The following is a 20,370-nucleotide window of genomic DNA, read 5'->3' on the forward strand; positions in this document are numbered from 1 at the left end:
AATACAGAATGATTCAATGTTGACCGATTATGCCAGTTTTCGTTTATATTAAAAATTAAAACAAATACTTATACTTCTTATTATCGTTCGATGTAATCAATCAGTATGTTGAAGTTCTAGTAGATTATTATTAACTTTCCGAAGGGCAAGTTATAGTAATTGCAGAAAAATCGAAATTGAAATTTTTTATATTTTACGTTTCAAAGGTTTCTGAATGTTTTGGCATACCTTAGAAAAAATGAATGTATGTGTGTGTGTGTGCGCATACAAATTTTTGTCGACGACTTCGGGAACACGCATGAAGCGATTTGAATAATTCGGGCGAAGGCAGATCTGGCCGTTCCGAAGATATGGGGCATTTGGCGGTCAAAAATGATCATTAGACATATGCACATCAAATTATCAGATATTTTATGAAGATTTTTAACAATAAGTATAAATTTTGTCTTTTTTTTTCGAAAAAAAGTAAATTTTTGTCAAAAGTTTATAGTTTCTCTAAAATCTAATTTTTTCAGAGTAATTTTTTTTCAAAAATGTTAATCCTCTTCAAAAAAATAATTTTGGTTACGGAAAGTTCCAGCTATTTGCCTTAAGGCACGATGCCATGCGCCCCACTAGTTTATCAATATGTAACGATGAGAAAAATTTCTCTAGTAAGAAATCTTTGCAAGTAGTTCTTTTACTTTTACTTCATTTCATCAGATTACGTTGTAACGTTTTTTAATCTTTTATTCAGCAATAGGTAATTCATTTCTTTATTAAGTAGATAGATAAGTGGTTTCCTACTTTCTCATTTTCTTTAATAACCTGTTGAATCTATTAAGATTTTTATATACGTTCTACCTATTTTTACGATTTATCATATTTTTGAAAACAAAGCAAATTTCTCATTAGCTATAATTTTTTATTTCAACAAATACCTTTCACAAATAAATGACAAATTAATCCTTGTGAATCAGTTTCTCTGGCAAAAAAAGTTCAACCGTTTCGTTAGTCAAATTTTAGTAACTTGATACCATACTGCTTCATATCGAACTGGCCGAGGTTGGGATCGAACCCGTGGACTAGTTGGTGCGTTGGTGCTAGCCCTCTGTCTTCACTGATACACAGACACGTGCTCATATAAGAGAATAAACGATTTATAATAGTATTCGAATCTGACGGTTCAAAAACCTTTGACAGAATTCTTTTACACATCTCATATAATATATAGCAATCAAAAAGTTTTTATGTCGTTTATCAATTGCTATTGTTTATGAATGAAATCCTATCATTGTTTACGCACTGATGAAATGATGCGGATGAATTTACTAAAATATGATTTGTTTTGTTTATATTGCCAATCAATCAACGGTATTGATAAAATGATGAAACATAAATACTCTGCATGGAAATTGTGTATAGCGTTTTCAAATATATGAACCTAACACTTACTTGTTTTTCATTTATTAAATTGCAGAATTAAAAATATTTGTGGAACTGAATTTGTGTATAAAGAAATGTAGTCATAATCTTCAATTATAATAATATGATAATATTTGAAAACATCGATTGATTTGTATAATATAAATCTTCTATCTAAATCGATAATAAAGTATAATGATAATTTTTGTTCTAAAAGCTCTTCATTGAGCTGGCCACGGGTCTGTAGTAAAAACGTGTTTTAGCATCCTCCGGTTTCGGGTTCGATACCCATCGCGGCCAACTTGAGATTCTAGATCAAAAATACATTATCGAGTCTAAATACCCCTTTAGATATTGCTATATTCATATTACTGCCAGAAATATATCTAATATTATTTTATTAGAAGGATAATGATGAACCACTGGGCTGCCTTCTAGAAAACACTGGAAACTACAAAACATATAAGACATTTTTACAATATCATGGCCAACTTCATAGTCGTTCATACTTTAATATTATCGCTGAGACATCTGTTAGTTAAATGTTACTTATTTACTAACTAGACATAGAATACAAGTAACCCCCGCATACACGGTAGTTATGTTCCAAAAACTAGCGAATCCGTGTTATACGAGACAAAGAACTAGTACAAGAGGGGTTTCGTTCCAAGAATTAAAACAACATGCTACATATCGTGATTTTATAATAAATATTGTAAGAAGTAATATACATTACATAAATTATAAGATTTTTTTGTCATGGATCAAGTGCTATCCAACACGATCCTTCTTTTTTGCAAGTTATCCTCATCTTCTGAGAATTTTTCTGTACTACCTCCAAAATCGTTATTTTACTACTTACTTCAAAGTTGTAGAAACCAATTGGTAGAATTTGCATTGTTAGATATGCATGTTTATGAAACAATTCACTTTTTGCAATTAAATAATTTTGTTTTGTGAAAATCACGTAAAAAATCTGGACTTATTTTGAAATAGTTTGCAAAATACCAGCTACAATTCGTCTATTTTATCTAAATATCTATTCATCTATCTAAATATTATTTTACCGCTACTTTAAAAATTTCAAAACAATTTGTTAAAATTAATATTTTACCAAATGGCTTCATCAACGTTAGCAAGTCTTTTGGTATAAAAGGCTGATATTATGTTTTTGCTTCCATGTTCAATCAAAATATTTTAGATTCAGACATCTTTTAAAAGATATTGATTCGTTATAAATTTTATTGACATTTTCAGAGAATAGATATGTCTGAAAACAAATATTATTATAAAAGGCTTACAATTGACAAAATAATTGATACTTATTTAGCTAGATATTTATTTAAACAAATTGGAGAGTTAGTATAGTGACGTTTTCTGATTGACTTTGGAATAGATAAACAATAATTGATTTAAACTTTTTTTTGAGCTAATTATTCAACATGATGCTTCCTTCTCCATAAATGTTGGTTGATAGTCGGCAGAAAATTTTAATATTTACGTAGTTTGTTGAGACCAATAATATCATCAAACCTTGGCTTAGATGGTAACTCATTCAAGGTTGATTAGGGTATTAAAGACCAATTATTATCATACATCTTAATAATAATTGGTTTTTGGTTGATTTGAAAAATTGAAAATAATTTTAGATGAATGGTCACAAATATCAAAAAAATACCAAACTTAAACACAAATATTGGCACTTCTTGGCATATATATGTCTGGCAACGGAAAGTGTTAGCAGTATAAAATTTTTATACTATTAGAACTAGTGGGGCGCATGGCATCGAGCCTTAAGGCAAATTGCTCGAACTTCCCGTACCGTAATTTAGCATTCGAAGAATAAAAATTTATAGAGTCATATCCGGCCGGAGTCATATCCGGCCGGAGCCATATCCGGCCGGAGCCATATCCGGCCGGAGCCATATCCGGCCGGAGCCATATTCGACCGGTGTCATATCCGAGCGAGTCATATCCGGCCGGATATGACTCCACTCGGATATCCGGCGGATGACTCCCGTCGGATATGACTCCGTCCGGATATGTATCCGCCCTGATATAACTCCAGACGGATATGACTCCGACCGGATATAACTTTGGCATTAAGGCTCGATGCCATGCGCCCCACTAGTTGCTTTTTTCATTAGATCTCCGACACCTCTAGACCTGCCTTCATTAAAATTTGATCAATTCTTCATCTTGTCAATACAAGTAAAATGTTTTTTTTGAATTATTAAAATCGGACGCTCTGTTCTCTTAAAACCATTTTTGGCACTTTTTGCCCCGTATCTTCGGAACGGTTAGACCTGCCTTTGCCAAAAGCTAATTAGCACGTCTCCTTATCAATACGAATCGAATGTTTTTTGAATTATTCAAATCGGTTGATTGGTGTTCCCGAATTCGTCGACGAAAATTTGTATCCGCACACATACACACGCACACACACACACATACATCCTTTTTTTCTAAGGTATGCCAAAATATTCAGAAAAGTTTGAAACGTAAAGATATATAAAAATTTTCATTTTCGACTTTTTTGCGATTACTATAACTTGCCCTACGGAAAGTTAATAAGTGATCGATATCCTGTTTAAAATATTATAATATATAGTATTTGCATTTTGCCCAAGATAGAATTTTTGTCATTAGCAGAATGTTTACAAAATTGTGTGCAATTTATAAACGTCGACCAGACTATATATTGTTGACCAAAATGTATATTCCTCAATATCCGAAATGTATTAAAACCGATCAGAACGACGGGTCAGTAATAAAATTGTAATAGGATACTGTAATAAAAATAGGATATCAAATTAAATATAATAATAAATAGTTAATATATTGATTAGAAGTATGTCATCAAAATAATAATATATAATTTTATGTGAAATAGCGTATACAAATGTCCTTATAATACCAACTAATGTTAAAGTATCACTAATGGATAAATACTTAAAGCAAGTATAAAAATAAACTCATTGTCAGTTAAAAATAGAAGTTTATTTATTTTATAATTATTTTCAAACTACCATCATAAACATGACACATAACTCTTCTAAATTATTGTATAATATTACTAAATTATGACCTCATAATTGGTTTGAAACGACTGTTGCCTAAGTTTACTACTTTTACTACGCAAATAGAACATAATTAATAAAGTAATAAAGATATTTACTTAAAACATAGTATAAAATTTTAAAATAATCTTCATCGTCAAAAAGTGCGCAAGAATGTTTGCATTTAAATACTCGGAAATCGTAAGATTGATGTAAAGTGTAACATAGATACCGAAGATACAATGTTAGGAGCCACAATTAATATTTTTAAAGATATCTTAAAAATTTTGAGATAACACACACACACGCGTATATGTGTATATGTAGGGTCGTCCTTAATATGGATGTTTTCGAATTTCCATACTCCATGGGGCTCAAATGCTTCCAAATTGATAAAAAAAATCTCTGAAAGTTTTAGCTCTTAATGTTAACTTTAATGACGAGTAGAGATAATAATTGGCACTTGTTTATATAATTGAACGATCTAAAGAGACGGCTTTTTTAAGCGATTATGAGATTTAAAGTTATGTTAAACTTATGTTTCAATATCAAAAATACCGATATTTTTAAAGTAAATACCGATATTAAACCCGCCGAAAAATTAGACGGTATACTAGTTTTTCGGTATACCGGTATTGCGTGCCCTAGTTAGTAATGATTGCCTAAATTGATATTATATATTTTTTTATTTTTAGACACAATAATTAGTTAATAAATGCAAAAAGGTTACTAAATTTTGAGACATCAAAATGAAAATATACCTTTATGACTATGTATAGTGATAAAGATGAAAATTTGCTCATAGAAAAGATTTGTTACTTAGTAACTCTATATGTTTATTATTAAAAAAGCTATGAATATGCCAAATAGTATTAACCATCATACGAATGTGAGCTTACATTAATGTTTATTTTTAATTTCTGCATAAAAGATAAAAAAATAAATATTAAATCCTTGTTTATTTGTAATTGATAACAATTTCTTTATATCGTCAAACATTTCCGTGTACATTGTAGACATAATAAACATTTGATATGATATGATGTATAAATTGAAAAAAATATATCGAAAGACCGCAGTGTTGATACAAGTTAATCTGTCCAATTTGTTGGAAGTCAGTATATAAATCAAAGTTTTTCTTTTTTTTCTTATTTTATTAATAACCATCAGAACATAAATGAATTCTATAAATTATTTTGATATGCTATAATTAAATATAATTATAGTTACCCCAGTGAGTAATTGCTATTCGATGCAATTTATTGGATCAAAATAATTGACCATAATTTTTCAAGTCTTCTAAATTCTGGTGCAAGAAGCAGCGGAGCAACGACTGGTTTAGGATGGCTATCTAATTTGTGATGATCTTGGATAAACCAAAGTGATTTTATTTTTATTCAAAATACCGACTAGTGCAGTGTGCAATAAAATGAAGTGGAGTGACTAATCACACATCATGAAGTAATAAAATGTAAATTGTGGGCAAGTCCTATAATGTCTTCATCAGGCGACTCTCGCAAAAGTGCAGCTCTGAATAAATGGAGAAACGCTGTACACAGAATTCGCAAAGGGTAACTGATTCAAATTTAATGTTCAGCTTTTTATACTTGGAACGTTTCTTTGTCCCTGTAATGGGTCCATTACAATCTGATACAGCCACTGTGCAAAGGGCGGTCATTCGCAACCCTTTGTGTGCCTCGTGGCGACGGCAGCCGTTCTATTTAGGGACATTCGTCTGCGTTTGGCAGATTTACATTTACTCGGAAAGAAATATAAAATATGATGCGGATGTCAAAAGGACCAACTACAACGAATTAATGTTATAATAACGTAAATGACAGATATTATTTAACTTTTTTTTACTTAAACAGGTAGCTAAGATGCTCGAGGGGCGACGTGTAATTAAGTTGACTTATTGTTGGGAAAATTCTAGTTATGTTTGTAATATATACATATTGTATTGTCAGTTTTTAAAATTATGTTTAGTGTTGTATTAAATTTGTATCCATTTATACGTTTTATTTGAAATAAACAATTCATATATTAAACTCCAGAAAAAAAAACGAACTCGTTGAAGTGACATTTTGCCTTAAGGCAAGCTGCAAAAAATTCGCGATATGTGTAATAATTACATGATAGATTACATATATCATGCACGTAGTTCTAGATATTACTTAATGATTTAATTTTTTTACAAAACTAGAGAAGTTTTGTAGACTGTTCATTTATTTTTTTGCTAATTTCAAAACCATTTCTAATCCACTTGATTTACTTATCACATCACAAAAGCGACTTTTGACACAAATTTTGACTGTATTTTTTAAAGCTTTGATGAATTTTTAAAAATGAACTACTTGATGTAGGGCCGTAATATATTAGCATGTTTTTTAGGATCAAAATATCTATCAACATAAAAAGAAGTTTCAAAGAAAAAAAATTACTATATTTCACCACGATTCCCAAATATCTTCCGAATAGTTTTTGAATTTTTAAAATTGATTCCGAGTTTTTAACTAAAACATAAATAACAAATTTTTCACTTTTTTGCCAATTAGAAAGAAATGGCTCGGCCAATTGTCGCTCAAAAGTGAGAAACGGTAGTTCTTATCAAGTTACTTAGAATGGTTTTTTAATTTTTCTAATCAGTTTAGACGTTTTTGAGAAAATGTCGATGAAAGGTCTAATTTTGACAGACGTTAAGAAAACGCTACTAATATTTTTCAAACTTTGATGAGTTTTTAAAACTAAACTACTTGTTGTAGGGCCCTAATTTTCTAGTATGGTCTATAAGACTATGGTATCTATTGTCAAAAAGAGTTTCATAAAAATCGGCAAAATTCTTTTTTCAATAGAAAACGTCGATTATTACCTAAAACTAATCAGTACCACTCCCAACCAATGTCATTCTAACAAATTTTGACTTTTTAAAATCAATTCAGGATTGTGAGCTAAAACGTAAACGAAAAGTTTTACCTTATTGCAAATTACAAAGAAACGGCTTGGCCGATCGTCGCACATAACTGAGAAACGATAGTCCTTATCAAGATACATCGAATGGCTTTTAAATTTTTGAAATCGGGTTAGGCGTCTTTCAGAAAACGTGGATAATACGTCTAATTTTGACAAACGCTAAAAAACTTTGATGGATTTTCGAAATTAAGCTACTTGTCGTAGGGCCGTAATAATTCAGTATGACCTAAAAGACCATGGTATTTATTGTCAAAAAAATCGTAAATATCGTCGAAAAAAATGTTTCAACAGCTAATTACAAAAAATTGTGCCAGCGAATCTTTACCAAAAACTAATCAGGTCGATTCCCAACCAATATCTTTCGAATTGACTTTTCGAAATTTATTCAGCGACAAAACATTTTTTTCTTTTCTGCTTTTTATAAAAAAACGGCTTGGCCGATCGTCCGCAAAGCTGACAAACAATAGCCCCACATCGAATGGCTTTTAAATTTTTGAAAACGTCGACATAAGGTAAAAAAAAACTGTTGACACACACACACATATACTTCTTCCAAATTTGGTCTCATTCGATTCAGAATGGCTTAAAACCTCGAGTTAAAATATAATGTTATCATAACTGGATCTTTGAGATGTGGCTTGATAACATATGAGTGAAGTTGAATTTTATCTGTAAAACGTCTGATCGCACAGCAAATACTTGACATTTTAACAGTATTTAGTTCCATTTTGTATGAAAACTTTAACGTAATATAGGCATAACAATGGTCTATTTGATGGCAAAATCGGCCCAAGATATTGTAAATCGCTCACCCGAATAATCAAAAACTATTTTATAATCGGTATGTAAAATTTGGTGTTCAATTTCACTGCAACTCACACATGCATGCAAGATCGTAGCAGCCAAACCTTTGTTATTTCACACATGTGGAGTTGCGTTACAACTCATTAAAATGTATTTCTTGCATAAACATCAATGTTTATTGTAATAAACTTTTAATGACTTCGTGCACCGCTGCGTTTGCTTCTATTAAAATAGAATATATAGGTGGGTCCGTACAAAGCCCACCAAACAGCGGTTATGACGAGCTAATAAGTTGTCGGTTCATGATTAAATCGAACTACACTTATTTGAAAAGATAACTGATATAATAGAAATATATAAAATACAATCAATAATTTTATGTAAAACTTTGTGTTACTTATAGTCCTCAAAGTTATTCATAACTAAAGGGCCATCAGTTATCTTATGAAATAGAAGTGTTATGGTAACTCTTTGTTATGGGTCCATCTTCGTATGAATTGGTATTAATAACTGTCAAACAGCTATATATTTGCTGTGCGAATCAGGCGTTTGATACATAAAACATAAACTACAAAACACACAAACGTCAAATAACGATTTTATCAGAAGTGCATTTTTCTGATGTCTAATTGATAACCCATACGTAAATCTAGGTTTTATGTGTAGAACGCCTGATCGCACAGCAAATACATAGTTTTCTGACAGTTTGTAAGTACTAATTTATACGAAGATAGACCCATAATAAAGCGTTACCATAACATTTACCAAAATGCTGGCCCCTAAGCCCTAAAGCTTCAAGTATAATACCAAAATTGGTGAACACCAGAATCTCTATGCTTATTAGGTATATAGATTAGGTATATACAAATTTATATAGATCAAACTTCTTAGCTGAAATGAAAAGATGACGATCTCTTGCTGATATATAACCATTTAAGTACACAAGTTATTGTTTTATGAAGATCTAAATAAATAATGATATCAGTTTTTTTTTATTTTCCCGAACGTCTGGTTACTGGTTACTCCACAACTTCAACAAATTTGCTTTTGTTCCTTGAAGGAATAGGTGCAGATAAAACCAAAAGTAAGAATTCTACATAATCATATACGATTTGACTTATTTATCTAATAGTTCCTATGTCTTCCCGTCTTAAGGCAAATTGCTGGAACTTTCCATACAAAAATTAAATTTTAATTAAAGCTTTTATGAAAACGTTGAAAACAAATAGATTTTCGGGAATTGTGAAAAAATTGGACATTTCTTATATTCTGAATTTTTTTGAAAATTTAGATTTTTGGTTTCAATGCAATTGCGCTGCGTACTTGTTTTAGAGTCCAAACATCGAAGCGCGTAAGCGCCGCGTCGCGTTGCAATCTAACCAATAAATTTTGACACAGAACCCTTAGAAGTGTAAACAAAATTTACACTTATAAATAAAATATGTATAAAATGAATGATAATTTGATGTAAATATATACGTCTAATAAACATTTTTGATTTTGTTCAGTTTTTTTTTATCAGTTGCAGTATTTTGATTCTAGACAACTTTGCCAAAAATATTGTAAAGTATTTTTTGAAATCAAAATATTATTTTATTTAAAAATGTACATTTTTTCTATTATTTTATGGCCAACACCATAAATTTATTTATATAAAGAATATTTAAAGTATGATATAGGGTTGAAATTTGACCATAAATTAGTATGTATGCAAATAATTGTAAGCCAGGATTTGTAAAAATGAGCTTGAAACAAAAAAAAAATTGTTTAAATTATGCACATTATAATAAAAATAGCAAATATTTTCATATTCTTTGGACCAAAAATACATCTACTCACAAGGACGTGATCTATAAGAAGTTTTTATATTGCACTTATATTATTATATTATATTATATTATATAATTATATTATATTATATTAAAATGTTGATTAGAATATTTTTCTTGATTTTATAAATAAATAAATTACTTTATCATTACCAATACAGACTGAATCAAAATATTAATATTTTATGTATGAAGATACATACATTTCTCTATCTAAGAGTATCGCCACTACTAAAAGTAAGACTTCAAATTTAGTTTTTGTCTTGAAGCTACATAATTATAAACTGAAATAGACATAATCATATAGAATGACTAAACATTTTATATTTTAATCATTTTGTCAATTTTTTTTTTATTTTCTCTAACTTTCTTTCATGGGTTTCAAAAATTCAAACTTTTTATATGAATTTTCTCTATAAATAAAATCATTTGTATAGATGTTGGGTACACATCAGAAGTCTAATTTTCATGAATATCGAGTCTTAATTTGTTTGTAATTTGTTTTATTATTAATATTTTAATTCGAAATGGCTGTGTTACTTTTCTTTAGCTATTATTAGTCATTTGTTTTACTTTTGGTTTTGTTATTTTTTAAATTCGTGAATTTTAAAACTATATCAGAAAAAAATCTGGCACAACGTAAATATTTGATTTAAAAGAATTTGTTCCGCAAACATACATAATATTTTTTATACTCATAGACATATATTTGTTCAAATAATATGACAAGCACCTGCGCAGATTTCTGAGCTAATTCACCACTCCTATTTTTTTATTTTTTATCATATGTGTGCTAGATTAGCCATGTGCAAATACCACATTTTATTTGAAATTTCTCATTCCTATTTAGATTGGATTTGCTGCAAAATAATCTCGCAGGAAAATGTTTATATATTAATCTCTATCATGTATAAAATATTAGAATTTAGATTAAAATACTGTCTACACGTGTAGCCAATTCCAAGTGTAGTTTTGATGATTTTTAGACGTTGAGTCAACTTTTATTGATGTTGAAGTTTTATTTGCTTAGAAACGTTTCATCAAATATGAAAGCGCAATTTTCTCGCAGATCTAAGAACTTTATAACAGGTAATAATCAGGTTTGAAATTAGGATTTATTAATTATTATTTTTGCAATATTAAATTTTTTTTCTTGGCTTATTCTCCCAATTGGTAGATTTTCTATTTCATGTTTGCACATCCAGAATAATACCGTCAAAAAAAAAAATGGTTCCAAACAAACATATTTTTCAAAATTAAGTTCTGAATTTAAAATAATTTTCAACCTTTCAAAGAACGTTCATTTGTATTACAAATTTTATGTATTTATTTTCTCAAATAATCTAAAGTTGGTTAAAAATGGTTGGTTGGTTACACATGAATATTTTTATTAGTCAAGAATTTAGAAACAAGTTCATAGTCCGGGAGAGAATAATGAAAAATACAATGATTTACAACTTTAATCATCCGATTGTTGTTCCAAAATAAAAATCGAGGTTTCAGTTATTATAACATGTGATTGACAAAATCTGTGAATATTTTCTTTATATTTATTCATTATATCTAATAAAGGATTTCATTCAAAGGTCCCATATTTGATGCCCGCCTCGGCCAGCCTAATGTGAAGTAGTAGTGACTTTTACTTGCGAAAATAGATTGAATAATGTTTTCGAATTAAAATAGACCTTATTTAACATTGCTGCATCAATAAATTAAATTTATCAGTATTAAAAAAATTGTAATAATAAGGAAAATTATCACATAGAGATAGAAACAACTGTTTGGGTTAGCATTTAGAAAATAGATTAATAATGGGTAGTACTGCCCTAGGACAGGTTCGTCAGCTGCGTTAAACTCCAACTCGATTCAGGAAAGAATAGAGAGAGATTCCTCATTGCCATTGCACACCGCATTACCCAAAATGAACTATTTTCAATTGGAAACATATTTTTGATATATTCTAAAATAAAAATCGACATCGCTACTTCACGATATCAGGTTGTCAAAAGCAGGTGCTTGAATTTGCAATCCTGGCTACACAAAGCGGCGCGCTTAACCGTTACGCCATGGAATACCCCACAACAGATTATAGGACCCTCAAGTTCTGATCGCTGATCAAATATACAAGTAAAAACAAATAGATAGTCTACTAAATACACACTAGTTAACTTTCCATAGGGTTATAGTTATAGTAATCGCAAAAACATCGAAAATGAAAACTTTTATATATATTTACGTTTCAAAAGTTTCTGAACTTTGTCAACATCAGAACAACATTAGAAGAAATGGATGTATGTGTGTGTATGTATGTATGTGCGGATACAATATTTGGTCGACGATTTCGAAAACATGGATCAATCGATTTCAATAATTCACTTGATAAAGATTATAAGATATTTTATGGAGATTTTAATAATGTGTATCAATTTTCTTTACTTTTCTATGGGTACCGTAATGTCCTTTTTTCGTCAAACGGCGACGCGGCGCTTCCGCGCTTTAATATTTCTTCTTTATGCAGCTAAAGCAGTGCTTTGAAAATCGTTCAAAATTTTTCAAAATATTTCAAAATAAAAAAAACATTTTTTCCAAAAATTCTTTTTATTTCCAAAAATTTAAATTTTCTCAAAAATCTAATTTTTTCAATTTTTTTTTTAAAATTGCTTTAAGGCACGATGTCATACACCACTAGTTTATTTCTTGTATCAAACTATATAGTGCACATCAAGCTAAAATTTATGACACATTGACACGTTACTAATGGTGCTAGGGCTCGCCCGTAGGTAAGCAGTTAAGAGCGACGGGACTTGTTTCAGAAGTCCCGGGTTCGATACCTACTTCGAGCAGCCTGTTGTCAGGCAACAGTGGCAACGATTTTCACATGGGAATATAGATAGCAATATGTTTCCGAGTGAAAATAGCGCTCACCCAGCATTGCTGCACCATACTCGCCCTATTACCGAAATTGTAATAATAATTTGTCATACAGATATGTGACAACTGTTTGGGTTGCCATCTGTTAAACAGACTAGTATTAAGTCAAAATCAGCACAACAGCTGATGGAACTATTAGGTTTCTTATTGCTGTTCAAAAAAAAAAAAAAAATAATGGTGCAAGAATAATAACTATCCGTTGACAGCCCAAATTTGAATGTAACTATCGCATTTAACTTACAGTATCTGTAAATATTTATTCTGAATTTTATCATTTCTTTAAATCCACGTCGAACAAAACTCGGACTGCACAAATAATAAATTTTGAGTGTTATAAAATACTGCTGCACTTGATCCAACATGGATATTGAGCAGATGCTACGTTTTACAGACGTTCGCAAATAGCACTGCATACGATGCAAATATTTGCAACGAGAACAGAAACAAATGTGGACATTACATGCATGCATTTTGTATTGTTGTTTCCTTTGAAACATTGCTGAATCAACACAATACGATGTAAATCCAATGCAGATATATATCAAGTTTTTGGCAGCCGACGCATTTAATTCACTTCAGTCCATCTGCTAGGAGATATACACAAAACAAAAATATTATTGAGTTCGAACAATGCTAACTAAATAGATTACTTTTTAAATTATATCCACGTTAATAATAGAATAGTTTCATGATAAAATGCAAAAGTTTTCTCACTGGGCTCGAACAAAGTTTTCCAAGTTTTCAGTGGGACATAAAATCTTGTTAGTACTGGTTATTAAGAATGGGTTTTTATATAAAAAATCGAAGTTCTGGTTCACGTAATATGCAAGCGTATGATATAAAGTTGTATTTTATACAAAAAAAAACTTGAAAGCTATTAATTCTAGGTAAATAGAGAAATTCTGTATAAAATTACTCACTAATAATTTTCCCTGCACGTAATATTTTTTGTAGCAACAAGGAATGGTTTTAGATATAGAACTAAATAACAATATTTAACTTGCCTAAAGAGAACTTTGTTTTCATAAAAAATCCGATTGGCTAATTTTATATTATAACTAGCAAATCGGGCCAATTCCGTTTCACCACCAGATAGTTTCATTTTATGTAACATTTGGTTACATAATATCGTTCGGTGATTAAAAGACGAAGAAAAAAATAGCTTGATGTAGAAATTGAATAAAAATTTGCACAATAGACGTGATTGATTTGATGGTTTCCAATTGAAATTTTAGGAAACGAATAACTTATTTTTTCACTTGTTTTGCACAATTTCACAGTGAACACAATGCCGGTTTGTCACATGAAATTAACTGAGCAGAAAACAATGAGTAGCTGTCGAACAAATGAGTAGCAGTCAAACAAAAAATTTTCAATTTTCAAGTTTTCCGCTTTTTCTGTTGAAATATTTCTTCAATTTTTTTTGCTATAATCCTCATGGAGTCCGAGACCTTTCCAACGAATGCAAAATCGTCGGAATCGTTTCATGCGTTCTGGAGTCATATCGTCAGGAAGGAAAACCCGACTTATTTTTATATAATAGATTTATATAATTTATATCACGGTCTTATAGAACATACTGAAATATTACGGCCCAACGACAAGTAGTTTAATTTTAAAAAATCATCAAATCAAAATATTATAGTCAAAGTTTGTGTCAAAAGTCGCTTTTGTGATGTGATAAGTCAATCAAGTCAATTTGGAATTAGCAAAAAGGTATATGAACAGTCTACAAAACTTCTTGTTTTGTAAAAAATGTTACCAATCATTTAAATCATTAAATAAAATTTAGAACTATGTATATGATATGCAATCGTACCAGTATTTTCTTATAGCAGGTGCTTATTTTATTTCACAAAATAATTTATCAAGGTTCTTTAAAAAAATGTTTCAACGTTTTTCATGAAATTTAACATTGCGATAGAGTTCTACAAAAATTGGTTGAATTATATAAATTAATTAAAATTTAGAATAGTAGCCTACAAATTTAAGACGTACAAGCACGTGTCTGTGCAATATGATAAATATATTTACAGATATTATAATTGTGTTTGACAAAATTCAATTGGAAATTGCAATATTTAGATTTAATTGATTTTCGATATAAACAGTTGTAAACTTTATCTAAATATCTAAATCCCAAATTCAATTGATTAGGTCAATTATTACATCTATCAGGAAGTTTCCTTAAGGCAAAATGCCACTTTCAATTAGTTTTTATTTATCTCAACATTCACATTTTTCTATTATATTTACTAACAATTAGAACCTAACGAGTTTTATGAGCTATTGTGCTGGCTTAGTAAACGACGTAACTTTTTTATAGATGGCAACTCGAACAGTTGTTTTACCTCTATGTGATGAATTTATTATTACAATTTCTGTTGAATATTTTCATTGATGCAACAATTACCAGGAAGGACTATTTTCCCATTGCTATCTATATTTCCAAAACCTATGTCACTACTGCTTGATATCAAACCCGAGGCAGGTACCAAAATTGGAATTTCTAATGGAAGTCCATAGTTTTAACCACTATGCCACGTGGAGTCCAACATTTGAAAATAATATTAATAGATTCGGTAGATGTGATTTAACGCAATTTATATGTAATTAACGTTTAGTTTGTTTCACTGCTGTTGTCAATAAGCCTTGTTTAATTGGAAACATACTTTGGTATTAGCATTAATATTGATTACAAAACTTGGTCACAAAATGATACTAATGATTTGCATTTAAATATCAAAATCATCAATGCTTGTTATGATGATGTTATATAATTGTCATATCATGAACTGAAACATTTAGTTTAAAATGGTAAAATATAAATTGTACATTCTGTAGGATATTCGTCAAATTGAATTAATGCAATAATACTCTAATATTTTTACCATTCTGTAGAATAATGTTAATTAAAAACTTTTTTTTAACTTTCCGTAGAATAAGTTACAGTAATCGCAAAAAAATGTAAATGAAAATTGTATATATTTATGCATTCCACTCGTATTGATAAGTAGACGTGCTGATTAGTTTTTGGCAAACGAAGGTCTAGCCGTTTTGAAGATACGACACAAAAAGAGTCAAAAATGGTATCCAAGTTTTTGAAAGATTGGATGCTCGATTTGAATAATTCAAATAAAATTTTATTTGTATTGACTAAACAAAAAACTGTTCCAATTTTTGGGTGGCAGGTCCAGCGGTTAAAGACATTCAATGAAAAAAATTAAAAAAAAACGCCGTTGAAAATGATGATTAAACATATGCACATCAAATTATCAGATATTTTATAGAGATTTTAATAATACCAAATTTTATTTAACATTCTTAGGTGTTCCGTACTAATGTTTACCCGTTAGACTGCGACGCGACGCTTACGCGCTTCGATCGTTTCCAAAACAGCTATGCAGCGCAAAAAAGTTCAGAATTTGAAAAAAATCCGAATATAAAAAAAATTAAAAGAATCAAAAGTCAATTTTTTCCAAAAATTTCAAGATTCTCAAAAATCAATTTTTTCAGTTTTATGGACAATTTAAAGCTTTTTTAAAAAAAAAATAATTTTGTCTCAAGGCGATCATGCTATGTACTCACCACAGATTATTTTCATGTTTAATTTTAGAGCTTTCCCGTGGATTATTAGTTAGAGCTATGCGATATCAATTAGAAGTTTCAGGTTTGATATTATCGGTTTTCATTTGAAAACTTGAGTAAGATATGTTTCCAAGTGAAAATAGCAATTGTCATTCGTTGCTGCATGATTAACAAATACATCAATATTTTAATAATAAATTCATCAAATAGAGCTATGTTAATCGTTGGGTTATCTTCTGAAAAAGCGATGAAGTTAAGTGAATCATCATAACAGCTTCAAATAAAAAAAGTTTAATGTAGTCTTCAACATCATATGTATCAGCACTTAGCTGAGCTAATTCTCGAAATAATTTGATCAAATTTCAAGTATAATTCATGATCTATCTTCCGATTTTCATTTTCATATTTAATAGTTTGAAAGATAACTTTTCTGGCAAAACAGATCGTATTGTTAACACATGGTGAATTAATATTATTGGTTTGCTTTTTGTGTATGAATTGAACTAAGATCTGTAATGCAATTACTGTTTAGGTAACTACAGCTATCGAATAGACTCTAGACTTAACTATTTCAAGGAGTTAATGGAGTAAATGTAAATAACTCGTTAATCGTCTTATGGTTAATTCAGTCGATTACATCTGACCATCACCACTTTGTACCTCGCAATCCGACCAAGATGGATATATATTAGTGTAGTTTGCAACTTGCTCCAATATGAAACAGGATTCGCTTATATTATTCTGTCTTGCTCTTTTTAGATTAACTTTTCTATATATTCTGCTTTCCATTCACATTTTATGAGGATATATTTAGTTATAATTTATTCCATCTGTAGATATTTTTTTATTTATTATAAAACTTATAAATCGTTATTCAGTTACTGACGTTTCGTGCCAGACGGTATTGGAATCAACTCAATGAGATACAATGATAAAAAACAATTCTCTCAAAGTTTTAGCTCTTAATATTGTTTTTTAGATAGTGCGCAATTCAATCAAATTTTTGTATGGAAGTAGCATGAAACATTTTTCAAAAATCTTAAAAATGTTTTTAGATATAATTTAGCGAACAAATGAATGAGTTTTATTCAAAATTTGTCGTTAAATTATACCTATTTTTTTAATTTTCAAATTCTTTTTCATGCTATTTCTATACAAAGTTTGATTGAATTCCGCACTATCTAAATGTTAATATTAATAGCTAAAACTTTCAGAGAATTGTCTTCTATCAATTTGGAACCATTTGAGCCCTTGGGAGCAAGAAAATTCTAAAATGTCTATATTAAGGACCACCCTAATATATATATATATATATATATATATATATAAATTCAACTTCAAATCATTAATTTCCATCCGATATAAGCAAGAAGAATACTACATAGTTGATGTGTAATTTTTAACGATTCGAAAAATAAAATGCATAATCATGTTTCGATACTGTAAAATATGGCTCAAACAATTCACATAATATTAAAACTCTATTTCACTCATAATTATTAATTAAATTACAATATAACCAATCAAAAAATCACTCAATTGGAAAACTTTTATAATTAAATATTACGCAATATAATGAATTAATTAATACATCAATGACACAATGCGCTTTGAAAACTTTTGTATAATATATCGCTTTTAATCTGATATTTAAAATTATTTATTGCGTATAAATTTCATATGCAAGTTTTAATAAAATGTATGTAAATGTTAATTAGAATTAAAAAGCTACCTGTATACTTCAGTTTGTCAAATGAGTGAATATTAAAATATTTTGTTCAAATGGAAGTTAAAAATTCAAATAAAACAGATATGGAAATCGTTCATATTTTAATACAAAATTTGTATTATCTCATCTATTTTTTAGATACCACATACGCAATTTTAGTATTTTTTGTCGTTTTTTCGAAATGACTAAAGCTTCCTTTTTTAAATAGTAATGAGCTCAGCATATTGTCGGTACAAATTGAAATTTATTTTGGCTAAACAAATCTGTTGACTTGTTTGTTCTAAAAGTTGTAGATTGTAACATTTGACATGTATATATATGCAGGCATCTATTTCTTTTAAGATATATTAAATTATCTCGTTTTTTATGCATTTTTCAATTAGAAATCACTTATACTTTATGGAAAAATTACAATCGTCTATCGTTGGAACTTATATTATCAGCTCTATTTTCTCATATTGAATTTCAATTTAGCTACTTAGAAGGCATTATTTATGGAAAATCTTAAATTAGAATCCTATGGCAAGCATGGCAACTTTCGTGATATTACTGATTTTTTCTGTTTGAATATATATATATATATATATATATATATATATATATATATATATATATATATATATATATATATATATAAATATATATAATGTATTTTGCTTTATTTTAAATTCATAGACTTAGTAAATTGTTACATCCTTTAAATAAATACATTCTGCCTACACTTCTTGTTAAAGCTCAATTGACAATAATGTTCTAAATTACTTCATTTATATGATGCAAGCTAATTCTAAATGAACAAACGCAATGATCATTTATATTACAATCAGTAGCTAATATTTAATTACTTTTATAACAACTATGAAGGATGCTTAATTATAAATTAAAGAATGTGTTTTGTCATAAGAATTTAACAATTTTACTCCAAACTGCAAATTTGCTATTCGTGTATCATGCTTGTTGGTACTTTCTTTCAAATTGGTAAAATGCTAAAATTATATACATACACACACACACACATATATATATATATATATATATATATATATTTGAAATATTATATAATGTTATAGCCCTTTTCGCTCAATAGATTTTGCTTAGAAGCCATAGTTTTTTTAGCTTTTGTATTCTTTGCCTTTTACGACATCTTAAATACTCGATCCTTCCATTCACGATTTTTCTGAACTATATGGTTAACTAATGGCAACATTTTTATGAAATATTTTTCAACATGACTATAATTATTTCATTATTTAGACTTGCATAAAGGAAAGTATGTCCAAATCCAAATTTAATTTGCAAATTCAATGTTTTACTTGATGTTTTTAATAATTCTGAATAGTTCTGCACAAAAATTGGTTAATGCATATGTATCTGTATATTTATGTTTATGTGTGATATTTAAATTTTTTATAATATAAATATTTTTATCGAAAATTATCAAAAACCCAGTGTTTTTTTGAGTCTTACTAAACTTACATATAAATACAAATACAAAGAAATAATATATAAAAAGATAAGATTATTCATAAATGTTTAATGTTTATATAATTGTTTCAAGATTTTTATAAACATTGATATATAATTTACATTATAGCTAAGTTTAATTAAGGCCTGTTGTAGTAGTATATTCATGATTCAGCATAACATTAGTTTTTAGTTGAAATATTTGGTCAAAAATACATTTATTCATATTTATTTCATATTACAATATTTTTTCTATTCAGTATTATACAAATCAAATCAAATAATATAAAAAATAAAAATAAAAAAAACTATTAATTTTTAGTTATGTTAATTTCGATCAATTATCAATTAACATGATTTAAGTGCAGGGCACAAAAGTCCAATTTGACTTTGAGTAATTAGATTGTGAATACAAAACCAATTATATCACATCAAATAACACATATTAAACTAACATAACAACTAACTATGATTAACTAAATGACTATGTTCAGTAAAACTCTCCGATACTTCATCATTGTAGAAATGTTTTTTCCCCGTTTTTCAAAAATTTGTCAACTTTTTCTTTTATTAGAAATTTGATGATATGACC

At 28.8% G+C, this 20,370-nt stretch overlaps 1 protein-coding gene across 2 annotated transcripts in view; it reads left to right on the forward strand.

Moving 5' to 3' along the window:
- The window catches only part of LOC113376713 (regulator of G-protein signaling rgs-2), a 215,807-nt gene that overhangs the window by 142,009 nt on the left and 53,428 nt on the right, over positions 1-20,370 (forward strand). The window contains exon 1 of one of the 2 annotated variants that reach the window (XM_026616734.1): positions 5,950-6,034. The exons of the other annotated variant lie outside the window; for it this stretch is intronic. Within the exon in view, the coding sequence (XP_026472519.1) occupies positions 5,958-6,034 (77 nt within the window). The 5' untranslated portion in view covers positions 5,950-5,957. Of the gene's footprint in view, positions 1-5,949; positions 6,035-20,370 lie in introns of those variants that run through there. 2 annotated transcript variants of the gene reach the window in all.

This window comes from Ctenocephalides felis, unplaced genomic scaffold, assembly GCF_003426905.1.
Source record: "Ctenocephalides felis isolate EL2017-DRISC unplaced genomic scaffold, ASM342690v1 CF-g0.4_SCAFFOLD_01886, whole genome shotgun sequence".
Taxonomy (NCBI): domain Eukaryota; kingdom Metazoa; phylum Arthropoda; class Insecta; order Siphonaptera; family Pulicidae; genus Ctenocephalides; species Ctenocephalides felis.